Raw genomic sequence first — 17,906 nt, 5'->3', positions numbered from 1 at the left:
CCAAGATTTACATGCTAAAATCCCCACTGCTTATGTAAATATTCAGACCCTTTGCTATGAGACTCGAAATTGAGCTCAGGTGCATCCTGTTTCCATTGATCATCCTTGATGTTTCTACAACTTGGAGTCCACCTGTGGTAAATTCAATTGATTGGACATGATTTGGAAAGGACCCACAGTTCACAGTGCATATCAGAGCAAAAACCAAGTCATACAGTCAAAGGAATTGTCCTTAGAGCTCCGAGCCAGGATTGTGTCGAGGCACAAATCTGTGGAAGCACCTTCCAGAAGGACAACCATCTCTGCAGTGCACCAAATCAGGCCTTTATGGTAGAGTGGCCAGATGGAAACCACTCCTCAGTAAAAGTCATGACAGCCCACTTGAAGTTTGCCAAAAGGCACTTAAAGGACTCTCAAGAGTCAAGACCATGAGAAACAAGATTCTCTGGTCTGATGAAACCTGGCACCATCCCTACAAGGAAGCATGGTGGTGGCAGCATCATGCTGTGGGGATGTTTTTCAGTGGCAGGGAGACTAGTCAGGATAGAGGGAAAGATGAACAGAGAAAAATATAGAGATCCTTAATGAAAACCTGCTCCAGAGCACTCAGGACCTCAGACTGGGGCGAAGGTTCCCCTTCCAACAGGACAACGACCCTAAGCACACAGCCAAGACAATGCAAAGAATGGCTTCGGTACAAGTCTCTGAATGTCCTTGAGTGGCCCAGCCAGAGCCCGGACTTGAACCCGAATAAACATCTCTGGAGAGACCTAAAAATAGCTGTGCAGCAACGCTCCCCCATCCAACCTGACAGAGCTTGAGAGGATCTGCAGAGAAGAATGGGAGAACCTCCCCAAATAGAGGTGTGCCAAGAAGACTCTAATCGCTGCTAAAGGTGCTTCTACAATGTACTGAGTAAAGGGTCTGAATACTTATGTAAATGTAATAGTTTATTTTCTATAAATGTGCAAACATAAAAAATTTAAAACTTTACCTTTTCATTATGGGGTATTGTGATGTCATTATGGGGTATTGTGATGTCATTATGGGGTATTGTGATGTCATTATGGGGTATTGTGTGTAAATTGATGAGGGGGGGAAACGATTTAATACATTTTAGAATAAGGTTGTAACCTAACAAAATGTGGAAAAAGTCAAGGGGTTTGAAAACTTTTTGAATGCACTGTATAACCTAACCAACACAATATTACTTTAACAGGTTCAGACCATTTTTCACAGCGAGTATAGATCTCATTAATCTATATAAAAAAAAACACACGTTCAGATTGTACAGCATGTATATTTATATAAGTTCAACTACAAAATAGGTCACAAGTATGCAAAAATGCTGTACCAGGATTTGAGTCAAGGCAGTTCACACAGTTCTTCAGAAGGGTGAGGATTATGGGATTTCGTACTTAAAAATTATTTCGTTACTGTACAAAAATGCAGTCAATTTCAACAACGCTTCTTGGAATCTTTCAACAGAATGAGTGAATTCTGTGTACACTAGACAAGCCTCATCACCATGCTGTGTTAACACACTACAAATTATATTTTTTAAATACAGTAAATTTCTTCAATGAGAAAAACGTGTTGAGGACATTACATTAACTAAGCTGTGGTCCAAGTGTTGAAGGCGCCTGCTAATATTTCTAAATCCGCATTCAGTGAAACATGAAGTACGTAAAAAAAAATAAAAAAAACATCTTTATTTAACTAGGCAAGTCAGTTAAGAACAAATTCTTATTTACAATGACAGCCTAACCCAGCAAAACCCGGACGACGCTGGGCCAATTCTGCGCCGCCCTATGGGACTCCCAATCATGGCCGGTTGTGATACAGCCTGGAATCAAACCAGGGTCTGTAGTGACGCCTCCAGCACTGAGATGCAGTGCCTTAGACCCGCTGCGCCACTCTGGAGCACTCGAGGTATGACATGCTTCTCAGGCACAATTTGGGAAAACTAAGCAAAAGGACATGTTTTTACAAAGAGCATCGCCTTATTGATACGCAATACCTCTTCACCTTTGCTTACAGAAAATCTCAACTGAAATACTGACTTCTATCCCTTCTAGAAGAAAGAAATATGCTAATAAAACAAGCAGACTGGTGCAGTTGCGGCGTTAACAATTTTATACATCTATGCGCGAAGGCCAAAACTGAAAGTGATAACTAAAAATCATACTATGTCCACGAGTAGATACTTCACTTTTCAATAAAATAAAATCAACTGTGAAACAAACCATGAGCAATGACTCAAAAACAGACACTACTTTTGTCCAAACCATCTCCACTTTAAATATTTAAATATTCATAGACAATATAAATAATGACATTTTCCATAATTCTTTATCGAAATAGGTTGAAGGTAACAGCAGTTGTCCAGATATCGGGATATTGCGATGACCTCTGTTACCCCGAGCTCTGCTACTTTTATAAATCCAGTGAAACAAGGAATATGGCCAAATGATTGGCGAGGCCACAAAACATTGGCCAAGTCAGAATTCATATATAAAAAGACAAATACAAACAAACTGTAGGCGAATAACATTTTTGTTTTACAAACTCAAAAAGCTGTACATCTTTTTTTCCCCCCCAGGGCTTTGACTAATGTAAATAGAATGCCTCCACGGCATTTTAGAAGTATCCTTTGCTCAATGCAACAACAAAAAAACATGGTGAGATATGCTGAAGCTGCAAAAGTCCTATCCACGGTACTGAGTGGTGAGATTAAAGGCTATTCTCACTGATAATCGCTTCAGATCAGAACACACATTTTGACATTAGAAAATGGAGTAAAGAACAAGGCACTGCTTTTAGCTAGTACCCTAGCCTAGCCTCGTCACAACTGAGCCTTGAACCGCGTACCCTAGCCTCGTCAAAACTGAGCCTTGAACCGCGTACCCTAGCCTCGTCACAACTGAGCCTTGAACCGCGTACCCTAGCCTCGTCACAACTGAGCCTTGAACCGCGTACCCTAGCCTCGTCACAACTGAGCCTTGAACCGCGTACCTGAGCCTTGAACCGCGTACCTAGCCTCGTCACAACTGAGCCTTGAACAGTGTACCCTAGCCTCGTCACAACTGAGCCTTGAACCGTGTACCCTAGCCTCGTTACAACAGCATTGAACAGTGTACCCTAGCCTCGTTACAACAGCCTTGAACCGTGTACACTAGCCTCGTTACAACAGCATTGAACAGTGTACCCTAGCCTCGTTACAACAGCCTTGAACCGTGTACCCTAGCCTCGTACACGGTTCAAGGCTCAGTTGTGACGAGGCTAGGGTACACGGTTCAAGGCTGTTGTAACGAGGCTAGGGTACACGGTTCAAGGCTGTTGTAACGAGGCTAGGGTACACGGTTCAAGGCTCAGTTGTGACCCTAGCCTCGTCACAACTGTATTCATTGTATCAGAATCTTGTCTCTCCTTTGCGTGTATGTTTCATGGATGGAATAAATCAGGAGTTGCAGAATATTAAAATTAAATTGTAATAAAGTCTTAACTTAAAACCAAAAAAATTCTGTTTACTATAGAAACTGTTTGGTGGAAAATCCAGTCCCCCAAGCCAAATAAAACAACAAAAATATGACCTGGGTGAAATATCATCTACAGATGATATCAGTTAGACAAAAAGTAAAAATACAGTGTTAAAAATTAATCTGACATACTCTGTCCTGGATTCAATCAAAGGCGTGCTGTTCATAAGGCACTGCACTGTTGACAATGAGTCTTTTAAAAGGCCGTTACCCTGACGTTCGAAGATGGCATTCATGGTGAACTCTACAGATGACAGCTCAAGCTTAAAATGACCTTTTAAAGTCAAGTGCAGTACACTTCGACAACGCACCTTTTAAATTTAATCCCGGCCTCCATTCAGTTCAAATAGCAATAGGTCCTGTTTTAAATGGAAAGCTTGACAGGGGTCAATGTGGAGAATCCAATAAGCCTCCCATCCACTGGGCGGCGCTGTTTTCCCAAGAGTTCAGAGTTGCATCTTATTGCAGGCTCCACAATGGAAAGTCGCCTAGGTTTTTGTCAAAGTTTTCAATGTGAACTTTTGTTGTGTCATAAATTCTGATCCATGTTGATACAACATCCCATCCAAATCAATCCTGAGGTGAGTAGGACAAACACCCCACTATGCAAGAAACTTTGTGTATTCATCAATGTCTTCACCTCCTCCAATCCCTCCATCCCTTTCAATCTAGGCCACGTTTAGTTGAACCTGTAATGTGGAATGGTATTTCGGGCAGGCCAGGGCTATTGGGTAGAGCAGTGTTTCCCAACTCTGGTCCTCCAGTAGCCCCAACAGTGTTTCCTAACCCTGGTCCTCCAGTACCTTCAACAGCCCAACCCTGGTCCTCCAGTACCCCCAACATTGTTGCCCAACCCTGGTTCTCCAGTAGCCCCAACAGCCCAACCCTGGTCCTCCAGTAGCCCCAACAGCCAACCCTGGTCCTCCAGTAGCCCCAACATTGTTGCCCAATCCTGGTCCTCCAGTACCCCCAACATTGTTGCCCAACCCTGGTCCTCCTACCCCCAACATTGTTGCCCAACCCTGGTCCTCCAGTACCCCCAACATTGTTGCCCAACCCTGGTCCTCCAGTACCCCCAACATTGTTGCCCAACCCTGGTCCTCCAGTACCCCCAACATTGTTCCACAACCCTGGTCCTCCAGTAGCCCCAACATTGTTGCCCAATCCTGGTCCTCCAGTACCCCCAACATTGTTGCCCAACCCTGGTCCTCCAGTACCCCCAACATTGTTGCCCAACCCTGGTCCTCCAGTACCCCCAACATTGTTGCCCAACCCTGGTCCTCCAGTACCCCCCAACATTGTTGCCCAACCCTGGTCCTCCAGTACCCCCAACATTGTTCCACAACCCTGGTCCTCCAGTAGCCCCAACATTGTTGCCCAATCCTGGTCCTCCAGTACCCCCAACATTGTTGCCCAACCCTGGTCCTCCAGTACCCCCAACATTGTTGCCCAACCCTGGTCCTCCAGTACCCCCAACATTGTTGCCCAACCCTGGTCCTCCAGTACCCCCAACATTGTTGCCCAACCCTGGTCCTCCAGTACCCCCAACATTGTTCCACAACCCTGGTCCTCCAGTACCCCCAACATTGTTGCCCAACCCTGGTCCTCCAGTAGCCCCCAACATTGTTGCCCAACCCTGGTCCTCCAGTAGCCCCAACATTGTTGGTCCTCCAGTACCCCCAACCCTGGTCCTCCAGTAGCCCCCAACATTGTTGCCCAACCCTGGTCCTCCAGTAGCCCCTAACATTGTTGCCCAACCCTGGTCCTCCAGTAGCCCCAACGTTGTTGCCCAACCCTGGTCCTCCAGTACCTTCAACAGTACAGTTTTGTTATAGTCCTTGACAAACATACCTCATTCAACTCATTGAGGGCTTGATGATTTGTTTACAAGTCGAATCACGTGTGCTTGTCTAGAGTTACAATAAAAATGTGTACTGTTGGGGGTACTGGAGGACCAGGGTTGGGCTGTTGGGGCTACTGGAGGACCAGGGTTGGGCTGTTGGGGCTACTGGAGGACCAGGTTTGAGCTGTTGGGGCTACTGGAGGACCAGGGTTGAGCTGTTGGGGCTACTGGAGGACCAGGGTTGGGAAACACTGGGGTAAAAGGGTCAAAGGCCGGGGGTTATTGGGTAAAGGGTCAACATATGGTCACCAGGATGCTAGGAAGATTTAAAGGTCCAGCATCAACGTCTCAATGGGCACACACACACACACATAAAATTAATCACACAGATTGCAGATTGAACCGGTTGAACTCCCAGTGCTGTTTGTCTGGTTCCCCCACTGAATGGGGCTCGGGAACATGGGGGATACATGCTTTCCTTAAAACTCATCTATCTTCTTCTGCAGATATTGGAGGATGGAGTCCATCCCCTGCGAGGAGCCCCAAACTCTCTTCAGCGCCTCACACTCGCGTTCGTTGGCCTGCTCCAGGGCGGCCCGGTTTGCATTTCGGACCAGTGCTTTGGACTCCCGCAGGACCTACAGTGCAGCAGAGGCCCCCACCCCACCCGGCGGGAAAACAGGAAAGGAAAATGACTGATGGATATGGATGCATTGAAAGGTTATTGGCATAGACTCACTTAACCATTCCTTGTGGGACATGAGGTCACTCTTATGTCAACAATGTCTGCACAGACGATTCATGAGAAATTTTGCAACATCCAGATATTGTGACTTGATCTCAATTCAATGTATTCCTAAATGCATTATATAATTATTATTATTTGTTTTTAAGCACACTCTTGGTTCCATTTTGGGTTGGGAGACATTGAAAAGCTAACAATTCAAGTGGCCACTGTTGTGGCTAGGAGAGTGTATGTGTGTGTGTGTGTATGTATACATATATATGAGTGTCAGTGACGTGATGTTTATGGTTTTGATGAGACAAAAACGTGAACAAAAAGAGGAAGGACAACGAGGGCTGGGGAGGGGCCGTACTGTGACTGTGTAGAAATATATATTTTTTTAAATCTTCAAAAATCAAATGAAAGAGGATGACTTACAACTGAATTACAAGAGACTAGCTCCCTAATGCGAACCATCACCTCCTGAGTGAAAGTCCCGGGCCACAGCACCTGGGAGACAAGCCCTTTAGCACAGGCCTCCTGGGCCGTCAGCTTCCTCCCACTCAGCAGCATCTCATTGGCCTGAGAGACGAGGGGAAAGGGGAGGGAGAGAGAGGGAAGTGGAGGGAGAAGAGGGAAGGAGGTTAACGAGCCACTGAACACGACGAGCAAGAGTTTTTCTGTTACTCATTTCACAAACTAGATTTCAGTCTTGGAGGTGTGTTTCCTGACCAATTCAGTTTGGTTAATGATGATTGTCCCCTATGAGACACTGTAGGAAGCCCATTTCACTTCCTCAAAATCCCCAGAATGAATCTAAGAAAGAAATCTGTAATAAATGATGTTTTAGGATGTTTTAGTTAAGCAATTTGACATCTAGCTAAGGTGTTTGGTGCAGTATTTCTGAAGTAAAGAAATGTGCAACGTATTGTCTTTATGTAAACAAAGTCTGTGCTGACCTGTCTGTCTCACCGTCTATGCTATTGGATTAGAGAGCCAATCACCGCAGCTGTTCTCCTCATGTTAAGTCAGGTGTACACTACACGATTTTCACCCCCATTTGGGCTGTTCCAGACAAGTTTGAGATCGGAGATAAAATCCCCATGTCGTTGCCTACTCGGGGGCGTGCGGCCGTCACCGACGCTCGATTCAGGTGAATCAGGGATGCAATCTGAGGTCTGATCCCGTCTTTGGGCAGTCCTAGTTAGCCAATGAGAGCTCGTCAGAGAAAAAGCCAGTAAGATGATGACATCACCCAGGATGTGTAGACTCTGGAGCAGGAGCCATGATTACTACTGGTATGGATGTGTAGACTCTGGAGCAGGAGCCATGATTAATACTAGTATGGATGTGTAGACTCTGGAGCAGGAGCCATGATTAATACTGGTATGGATGTGTAGACTCTGGAGCAGGAGCCATGATTACTACTGGTATGGATGTGTAGACTCTGGAGCAGGAGCCATGATTAATACTAGTATGGATGTGTAGACTCTGGAGCAGGAGCCATGATTAATACTGGTATGGATGTGTAGACTCTGGAGCAGGAGCCATGATTACTACTAGTATGGATGTGTAGACTCTGGAGCAGGAGCCATGATTAATACTAGTATGGATGTGTAGACTCTGGATCAGGAGCCATGATTAATACTAGTATGAGTCTGTACTTGCCTTTAACCAAAGCGTCAAATCGTTACAGCTCTGATATTCACAAGAAATGTTATTCAATTCAAAATGCTAGGGCTAGATATTTCAACTCTGTAATGGCAAGCGTGAATGTCTCTGACTGAAAACGTTTACGAGACTGCTTTGGAGCCACAGATCGTTCTAGCTACATTTAACAACCTAAAATCACATCATTGTTTTCACGAGACAGCTTTGGTATGGAGAATCGTCACGACCAAGTGAGGAATCTTGTAGTCTGAGCCGGATCGTTTAGTTTGCACACCACTACGTTCGGGAAAGACAAAACAATACAAGATAGACGGTCGTTTAACGTGAGAGGCTCAGCGATGTTTAGGATTTTTTGAAAGTGGTGTACTGTACCACCCGGCATTAGTGGAGGGAAAATGGACATCCTCAAATCAAAACCCAACCTTCATTTACCCGTTGCGAAGCACGGATACTCAAACCCACGACCGCAGCAGTACAATGTGATCTAGAAACCGCTAGCCCACCCCCAAATCACTGACACAGATTAAACCTAGTCCTGGAGCAAAAAGCAGCTAAAAAAAAATGCTAAAAGTGCTACACTTAAAAACCAGTTCCCCAAACAATATCTGTATTGCTGTGCAAAACAACTCCCCCCTCTGAGAATGTGGAGGATTTTCAGCATCAACTCACCGAGGCCACGCCCATGATGCGAGGGAAGGTGACGGAGGCGCAGGCGTCGGGTGTCTGTCCGTAGGTGGTGTACGGCGTCTGGAACCAGGCTCTCTCGTTGGCCCAGACCACGTCACACAGCGGGAGGATAGAGGCTCCGAGGCCCACCGCCGGTCCGTTCACAGCTACGATGATAGGCTTCTTGAATTGGATGAAAGTGTTCACGAATGTCCTGAGAGGATGACAACAACAGACTGGGCCTGAAATCACCATCTTCTGTGGCATTATTACAACGACTGACACTACAACACAGCATTCTACTCATCTTTATCACCAGTTTCAAAAATAACCGATGATATCTAGACAATCTGTCATTTGCACTGACCAGAGATGAAAAGACAGCCTAATGATGAGCTTCCACCATTTTGTTTTCTTTAATCAGTGCAGATGAAGATAAGGAGGATGAGGACAGATTTTTGGACAATCGAGAAATGAGGAAGTTGAGTTATCCTGCCGACCTTTAAAAAAAAATAGATATATTTTTCTCCCCTTTTTGAAAAATCATCCACATAAAAAAAAATAGAAACAGAGGTAAGCTTTCTGACCTACCTAATGGTCTCGGCCATCTTGATGCTCTCTTTCTTACGGTCGTCGGTGAGCCGCCTGATGAAGTAGATGAAGTCCAGGCCGAAGCAAAAGAAGCTGCCTACGGCGCTCAGTAGGACCAGCTTACTGTCGTCTGATGCCGCTGTGGCCATGGCACTCTGTATCTCCTTCATCACCTGAGGCAGCCAAGAGAAGGAGAGGAATTCAAAAATATTATCTATTTTTATGGGCCAGTTTCCCAGACACATGGGTCAGTTTCCCAGACACAGATGAAGCCTAATCTTGGACTAAGAAGCCCTTTCGATGGAGAATGATCACTGGAAATACTTTTTTTAGTCTAAGGCTTAATCTCTGTGTCCAGGAAACCATCCCAATATATTTTTGAAGGACCAGTATTTGACTTTCTTTAAAGACATTTTGCTTACATTCATCAATTATATTTGACTACCAAATGTTTTGGAAATGTTGGCATAACAAAACTATAAAACTATAAAAAACTGTCACGTTGTAAAACAATTGTTTTGTCAGGGCAAAGACAGGCAGAAAGACAAGGAGGCGTATGACTCACGTTGGGGTTGAGTGAGTTGTTCTCCGAGGTCTTGGTGGAGAGCAGGATGTGGGTGAAGCCGTCCTGCTTCTTGACGACGAGGTCCCTGTAGCGATAGGCACTCTCCGTCTGCCGTACGCTGAACCGAAGGCGCTTGTCGAAGACCGAGCGCTGCTCTTCGAAGCGCCGCTTCCCCGCCACTCCGGAGACAGCGGTTACTCGCGCCACGGCACTCTGCAGGTTAGCCGTCCCGTTGGCCGCCAGAGCCTCCATGAGTGTCGATGTACCTGGTGGTTAAAAAACCCCACATAAGATACAGGGGGACGGAAATGGGAAGCATTTCTGCCTTTCTTAATATTGTCTGTTGTAATAATAAGCTAGGATTAACTATCTGGAACAGGCTGAATAGTTTACTGCATGTCATGAGTAGGTCTCAGTGCTTTTCCGGGCTTCCCTTCTGTTCTACTCAACAGTAGATGAACAGTGCACCAAATTTGAGTTCATTGATAACGAATGAGTGAACACTGAGACTAAAGGGGAGAAACGGAATTGGCCTGGAGTAAAGATTTGCATGGTAGTGTCCCCAATCACTCCCCTCGGGCATTGTGGTCTACATGGACCAGAATGAGAAGTCTGTACCTTCATAAGTCCTCCAACGCTACTTCCAGCAGCATCTGGTCCTCCAATGATAAAACAGGTACAATCAGAGGCAACACAACAATGGCTTCTGCCATTTACTGCTGCTCTAAAATAAATGTGTACTTTTATTTCTTAACTGCATTGTTGGTTAAGGGCTTGTAACTAAGCATTTCACTAAGGTCTACTACACCTGTTGTATTCGGCGCATTTGACATAACATTTGATTTGATGACTTTTGAACGTACAACTACAAGACCTGGGTTCAGTAAACAGCACAACAACAGTTATTGCAGTCTATTGAAAAAGCCTTACCTTTCCCATTGAGGGTGCGTATGGATGTGGGTGTTACGGGGACTGGCTGAGGGATCAATGGGATTTGGCTTTGAGTCCTGGGCCGAGTCCCCATGCGTGCCCTTTCTTCCCCGGGCCCCAGCAGCAACCCCAGGGGCTTTTCCAACAGGGCCACCTCTGGGGGCACAGAGTCCTGCTCCTGACCCCCCTGTTCCAGACTGTGGGCCGCCTCGCTGGGCGACTCTTCAGAGTCCACCCAGCTGTTCATGGGGCTTTTGGGAACCAGGATTTTGATCCCGGACCTGGCCAGGTCCATACTCCGACGCGCCGTGCCCACTGGAGAAGCAGCGGGTCCACCTGTGAAGCTTGGACTAGAAATGGCACAGGTAGTGCAATCACTGTACTTTTGGCCCAAGATAAGCTGCTGTGTGTCCGTTTTGGAATTTGCCAGGCTAGAGTCAAGTGGTGGCAACTGTGGTTGCTGCAGCCGTTTGGAGACGGCCGTAGCTGCTGTGGTGGGCGAAGAGGTGGGTTTCACTAGAGCGTGGCCTCCTGCTCCACTAATGCCGCAGAGTGCCTGAGGCCTGCAGATCTGTTTGCGGGCGTTGTTGCTCGAACTGTGGCTGTGGGCCGTGCTGGGAGAGCTTTGAGTGGAGCGCAGTAAACTGCCGTCTCTCGGTCTTTCGCCATGTGACTGATTAAAATGGTGAATGAACTCCATGCAGGCGGAGAGGTGCGACTCGGGCTCCCAGGTGTCCCCCTCGTATCCGTACCCCCTCCAGCGGACCAGGTACTCCATCTTTCCCTTCTTGTTCTTCCGTTTGTCCACAATTTTCTCAACCTGTGACAGAATTAAACAAAATAGTTGGCAGTGACTAGTCACTAAGTCACGATCAATGAGACTGAAACGTCTAGGCTATATAGTGTTTCTTCGGTATAATGGCGTTAGCAACAATTTATATGTGCATTCCGCTACCTACTAAAAAGGAAAGAAATGCGGGGGTATTTAAAAAAAAAAAAATAAATCCATACAAACTATCAATAACGAAATGTTAAGCTAAAATCAGCCTGCTTTTCTGTTTTTAAAATCAGGTCCCTACACAGGCTCAGAATCCTGCGATGGTGGGACATTTCCTGGCGACAGTAGTCAATGTAGTGCTTCTGCCGTAACTCTTGGCAGACGGCCGTAGCTGCTGTGGTGGGCAAAAAAAAAAACTTCCAACTGCAGATATAATGGATGTCCAGCTTCTTGGACTTCTTGTGCAGTACAATTACTAACTGCTATAAAAATGTCACAAGATCCACCTTCTTCACAATAAGCGTATCCAGATCACTTGATTGACGTAGAACATTTTGCAACTGGTTGAGATGCATCCACTGCCATATCTTCTTCAGCACGGTGGCTTTTTCCCCCTTCAACTCTCTTCACCCACCTCCACTATAGGTGAGTTGCTGTACAATCGTGATCCTTGACACCTCAACCTTTATCACCCTAACAGGGCACTCTGGGTATTCGGAAAATAAGATCCCTACCACAGTTGCAACATTTTTACATTCACAGACTCTCCAAAACATATTCCTTCCGTCTGCAAACACTTGACACAAACTTTTTACACTTCTTGCGCTCAAAATGTATCTGTATTATTGATGTTGAGTATTTACCACCTTATGTAATCTTTGGGATATATAAGATACGCTCTTACGGCGTATCTTATATATCCCAAAGATTACATAAGGTGGTAAATACTCAACATCAATAATACAGATTAACTTTGCTCCTTTTTCCTATTCTCTATACAGAATATTTTTGGGGATTATCAAAATGTCCAAACGGGACACCAGAGAACAACTTTTACCGGTGCCCTGCGTCGAAAATAAAAGCTGTCCACTTCATGTGTGGATCATTTCACGAGCCACAATGCACACTCCTTTAACTCTTTAGATACACAGGATACTAACACCATACCACTCCTGGTTCACACTGGGCTACATGTATGACATCAGAGATGTATTCAGTAAAACACTGGGTTCATTAAAATGGCAGTTACTCTACCCAACAGGCAAGTAGTGTGACTACTGAATAGATGACTTCATGGCTGATTGGGCCTGTTTATTGCATTAGCCTACCTTTTGATATTCCTCCTATCGTGTGTGTGTGTGTGTGTAAACTCTAATTTAACTAGACAATTGCAACACCTTTGATTTAAAAAAAATATATATAGATACACATAATACCGTTCAAAAGTTTGGGGCCACTTAGAAATGTCCTTTTTTCCCATGAAAACATACATGAAATGAGTTACAAAATATAGTCAAGACGTCAACAAGGTTATAAATAATGATTTAATTGAAATAATTGTCCTTCAAACTTTGCTTTCGTCCAATAATCCTCCATTTGCAGCAATTACAGCCCTTTGGCATTCTAGTTGTCAATTTGTTGAAATAATCTGAAGAGATTTCACCCTATGCTTCCTGAAGCACCTCACACAAGTTGGACTGGCTTGATGGGCACTTCTTACATACCATACGGTCAGTCTGCTCACACAACAACTCAATAGGGTTAAGATCTGGTGACTGTGCTGGCCACTCCATTATAGACAGAATACCAGCTGACTGCCATTTTACTAAATAGTTATTGCATAGTTTGGAGCTGTGCTTTGGGTCATTGTCCTGTTGTAGGAGGAAATTGGCTCCAATTCAGCGCCGTCCACAGGGTATGGCATGGTGTTGCAAAATGGAGTGATAGCCTTCCTTCTTCAAGATCCCCTTTACCCTGTACAAATCTCCCACTTTACCGTCGCCAAAGCGCCCCCCAGATCATCACATTGCCTTCACCATGCTTGACAGAGGGCGTCAAGCACTCCTCCAGCATCTTAATTTTTTTCTGCGTCTCACGAATGTTCTTCTTTGTGATCCGAACACCTCAAACTTAGACGTGTCTGTCCTTAACACTTCTTCCTCTGCCCAGTGTGTGTACTTTTGCACATCTTAATCTTTTTATTGGCCAGTCTGAGATATGGCTTTTTCTTTGCAACTCTGCCTAGAAGGCCAGCATCCCAGAGTCACCTCTTCACGGTTGACATTGAGACTGGTGTATTGCGGGTACTATTTAATGAAGCTGCCAGTTGAGGACTTGTGAGGCGTCTGTTTCTCAAACTAGACACTAATGTACTTGACATCTTGCTCAGTTGTGCACCGGGTTCTCCCACTCCTCTTTCTATTCTGGTTAGAACCAGTTTGCGCGGAGATCTTCAGTTTCTTGGCAATTTCTCACATGGTATAGACTTAATTTCTCAGAACAAGAATAGACTGATAAGTTTTGTTTCTGGCTATTTTGAGCCTGTAATCGAACCCACAAATGCTGATGCTCCAGATACTCAACTAGTCTAAAGAAGGCCAGATGTATTGCTTCTTTAAATCCAACAGTTTTCAGCTGTGCTAACATAATTGCAAAAGGGTTTTCTAATGATCAATTAGCATTTTAAAATGATAAACTTGGATTAGCTAACACAACGTGCCATTGGAACACAGGAGTGATGGTTGCTGATAATGGGTCTTTGTACTCCCATGTAGATATTCCATTAAAAATCAGATACAATAGTTATTTACAACATTAACAATGTCTACACTGTATTTCTGATCAATTTGATGTTATTTTAATAGACAAAATGTTTTGCTTTTCTTTCAAAAACAAGGACATTTCTAAGTGACCCCAAACTTTTGAACAGTAGTGTGTATATATATATATATATATACACACACACAGTACCGTCAAAAGCTTGGACACCTACTCATTCCAGGGATTCTTTATTTTTTTAAACTATTTTCTACATTGTAGAATAATAGTGAAGACATTAAAACTGTGGAATTATGTAGTAACCAAAAAAAGCATTTAATAACAAATCAAAATATATTTGAGATTCTTCAAAGTAGCCACCATTTGCCTTGACAGTTTGCACACTCTTGGCATTCTCTCAACCAGCTTCCAACAGTCTTGAAGGATTTCCCACATATGCTGAGCACTTGACACGGCGGTTGGAACCAAAAATCTAGAATTTGGACTCATCACACCAAAGGACAGATTTCCACCAGTCTAATGTCCATTGCTCGTGTTTATTGGCCCAAGTAAGTCTCTTCTTCTTATTAGTGTCCTTTAGTAGTGGTTTCTTAGCGGCAATTCAAACACGAAGGCCTGTTACTTGAACTCTGAAGCATTTTATTGGCCTGCAATTTCTGAGGCTGGTAACACTAATGCACGTATCCTCTGCAGCAGAGATAACCCTGGATCTTCCTTTCCTGTGGCGGTCCTCAAGAGAGTCAGTTTCATCATAGCGATTGATGGTTTTTGCGTCTGCACTTGAAGAAACAGAAGTTCTTGAAATTTTCCGTATTGACTGATGTCTTAAAGTAATGATGGACTGTCGTTTCTCTTTGCTTATTTGAACTGTTCTTGCCATAATATGGATTTGGTCTATCTTCTGTATACCACCCCTACCTTTTCACAACAACTGATTGGCTCTGATTGGCTCAAACGCATTAAGGAAAGAAATTCCACAAATTAAATTAACAAGGCACACCTGTTAATTGAAATGCATTCCAGGTGACTACCTCATGAAGCTGGTTGAGAGAATACCAAGAATGTGCAAAGCTGTCATCAAGGCAAAGGGTGGCTACTTTGAAGAATCTCAAATATAGAATATATTTATTTGTTTTAACACTTTTTTGGTTACTACATGATTCCATATGTGTTGTTTAATAATGTTGATGTCTTCACTATTATTATACGATGTAGAAAATAGTAAAAATAAAAACCCTTGAGTATATGTGTCAACTTTTGATGGTACTAACATGTATATCAGATTTCTGTAGCTATGTGTCAGCCTATGTTAACGGTCTTGCTGTTTCTAATGTGAGAGCTCTGTGGGTAAGATTTCCAATGTAGGCAATTTAACTACCAGTATATGGCAAACCTGAAAGACAATGAGCATGTTGAGTTTAAAACTAACTTTACGCCATTATATCACACGGTCTAGATAAAGGATAGGGGTAGACTTGGCAACCTATAATAATTAGCCTACTAACTAAAGATGGAAAGCGTTCACAGATTCACAGATTTGCATAGAATAGTATGTCTGAAAGAATACGCCTAAAAATGTTGGATTGGCATGTAAAAACAAAAAAACCTGGCCACAATTGTATGTGAATCATTATTAGGAGTAAGTTACACCTGGGGAAGTGATGCACAATCTGGGTGCAACTTGTAACAGAGTGGAAAGTACAAAAAGCTCACTAGTTAACAAACTTAAAACTGGCCAAGAAGACAACAGACCCCGTGACTATCGCTGCCCGCATCTAATCACAACAACAACAACAACAACAACATATCTAGCTAATCACACAGCAGCTCCTCATGCTAATAAAATATGGACTTCGACCTACAGTACTACTCTAAGTAGGCAACGAGTCCTGGGCTGACGTTTTATATGAAGCTAATGTTAAGTGGCTTTCAAGGCAAGTAGCTTGCTAGCTAAATACACAAACCAACAAAAAAGCAAAACATTTCAGATAACGCTAGCTAGCAGTCGATAGTAGCTAGCTAACTCACCTCATAAAGCTCTTCCGAGGCCATTATGAGCAATTTATCTCGCCGTTTGGCTATCAAAACGTATTTTTGGTTTGAAGGCACCTTCTTCTCCTCAAGATGTAATGAAGCCCAATTTAGTTGTCTTTGGACTACGCCCAATCCTCGTAACGTTATAGCTATCTTGGTCCTCGGTGTGCTGTGCTCCAGTCCAGCATGTGAACTTTTTTGTCTGGGGGTCTGTGTCCGAACTAGTTATTTTTTGCGCTCTCACAGCTGCGCATATTTTGCGCATAAGGATGCGTTTTTTTGGGGGAACCTAGACAGACTGATACATAGACAGACTGCTGGTTGCTCACTGATGCACAATATATCTACATTTATTTTCTCTTCTCTCGCTTCGGTGTATATATGGGAGTCAATGTTCAATATATTAGCCTTACTAATCGACTGTTTGATATTGCCCTTTGTAATTGTTGGGGGATCACACATGACATCCTTTCCTTTCTTGCTTTTTCATATGCTCTGCACTGTATCAGTGATGTCTTTGACTGTATAGACTTGTGCATTAAAGCCATTTTCATTACTTGACTTAAACCTTTCATGTTATAGTTACACAGGCCTATATACATTACATTATTACATTACACGTATACATCTTACATGTAGGCTTTGTGACCTGAAATCCTTCATACAAAAGGCACATACAGTGGGGCAAAAAAGTATTTAGTCAGCCACCAATTGTGCAAGTTCTCCCACTTAAAAAGATGAGAGAGGCCTATAATTTTCATCATAGGTACACTATGAAGAGAAAAAATCCAGAAAATCACATTGTAGGATTTTTAATGAATTTATTTGCTAATTATGGTGGAAAATAAGTATTTGGTCACCTACAAACAAGCAAGATTTCTGGCTCTCGCAGACCTGTAACTTCTTCTATAAGAGGCTCCTCTGTCCTCCACTCGTTACCTGTATTAATGGCACCTGTTTGAACTTGTTATCAGTATAAAAGACACCTGTCCACAACCTCAAACAGTCACACTCCAAACTCCACTATGGCCAAGACCAAAGAGCTGTCAAAGGACACCAGAAACAAAATTGTAGACCTGCACCAGGCTGGGAAGACTGAATGTGCAATAGGTAAGCAGCTTGGTTTGAAGAAATCAACTTTGGGAGCAATTATTAGGAAATGGAAGACATACAAGACCACTGATAATCTCCCTCGATCTGGGGCTCCATGCAAGATCTCACCCCGTGGGGTCAAAATGATCCCAGAACCACACGGGGGGACCTAGTGAATGACCTGCAGAGAGCTGGGACAAAAGTAACAAAGCCTACCATCAGTAACACACTACGTCGCCAGGGACTCAAATCCTGCAGTGCCAGACGTGTCCCCCTGCTTAAGCCAGTACATGTCCAGGCCCGTCAGAAGTTTGCTAGAGAGCATTTGGATGATCCAGAAGAAGATTGGGAGAATGTCATATGGTCAGATGAAACCAAAATATAACTTTTTGGTAAAAACTCAACTTGTCGTGTTTGGATTACAAAGAATGCTGAGTTGCATCCAAAGAACACCATACCTACTGTGAAGCATGGGAGTGGAAACATCAAGCTTTGGGGCTGTTTTTCTGCAAAGGGACCAGGACGACTGATCCGTGTAAAGGAAAGAATGAATGGGGCCATGTATCGTGAGATTTTGAGTGAAAACCTCCTTCCATCAGCAAGGGCATTGAAGATGAAACATGGCTGGGTCTTTCAGCATGACAATGATCCCAAACACACCGCCCGGGACAACGAAGGAGTGGCTTCGTAAGAAG

General features: G+C 43.9%; 1 protein-coding gene and 1 long non-coding RNA gene across 4 annotated transcripts; both read right to left on the bottom strand.

Annotated features, from left to right (window-relative positions):
• Positions 1-1,289: 1,289 nt before the first annotated feature.
• On the bottom strand, positions 1,290-4,531 carry LOC121841204. Of its 2 annotated transcripts, none has more exons than XR_006080226.1 (2): positions 3,383-4,531; positions 1,290-3,015 (listed from the first exon to the last, which is right to left on the bottom strand). It is a non-coding gene; the product is annotated as an uncharacterized LOC121841204 (long non-coding RNA). The 2 variants fall into 2 exon arrangements; XR_006080225.1 differs by lacking the exon at positions 3,383-4,531 and adding an exon at positions 3,071-3,376.
• Positions 4,532-5,260: 729 nt separating this feature from the next.
• Positions 5,261-16,355, bottom strand: LOC112227239 (chromodomain Y-like protein). 2 transcript variants are annotated; one of them, XM_024392131.2, is made up of 7 exons: positions 16,114-16,355; positions 10,530-11,349; positions 9,600-9,865; positions 9,035-9,207; positions 8,447-8,657; positions 6,545-6,688; positions 5,261-6,020 (listed from the first exon to the last, which is right to left on the bottom strand). In XM_024392131.2, exons 1-7 carry the CDS (start codon positions 16,135-16,137, stop codon positions 5,862-5,864), a joined length of 1,797 nt encoding a protein of 598 aa, XP_024247899.1. In that variant the 5' UTR covers positions 16,138-16,355; the 3' UTR covers positions 5,261-5,861. The 2 variants fall into 2 exon arrangements, with proteins under 2 accessions (XP_024247899.1, XP_042164127.1); XM_042308193.1 differs by lacking the exon at positions 16,114-16,355 and adding an exon at positions 10,218-10,258 and having other exon boundaries at positions 10,530-10,597.
• Between the last annotated feature and the right edge of the window lie 1,551 nt (positions 16,356-17,906).

The sequence above is a fragment of the Oncorhynchus tshawytscha genome, linkage group LG28 (genome assembly GCF_018296145.1).
Source record: "Oncorhynchus tshawytscha isolate Ot180627B linkage group LG28, Otsh_v2.0, whole genome shotgun sequence".
NCBI classification, from domain to species: domain Eukaryota; kingdom Metazoa; phylum Chordata; class Actinopteri; order Salmoniformes; family Salmonidae; genus Oncorhynchus; species Oncorhynchus tshawytscha.
This window is presented reverse-complemented; position numbering and strand designations above follow the sequence as displayed.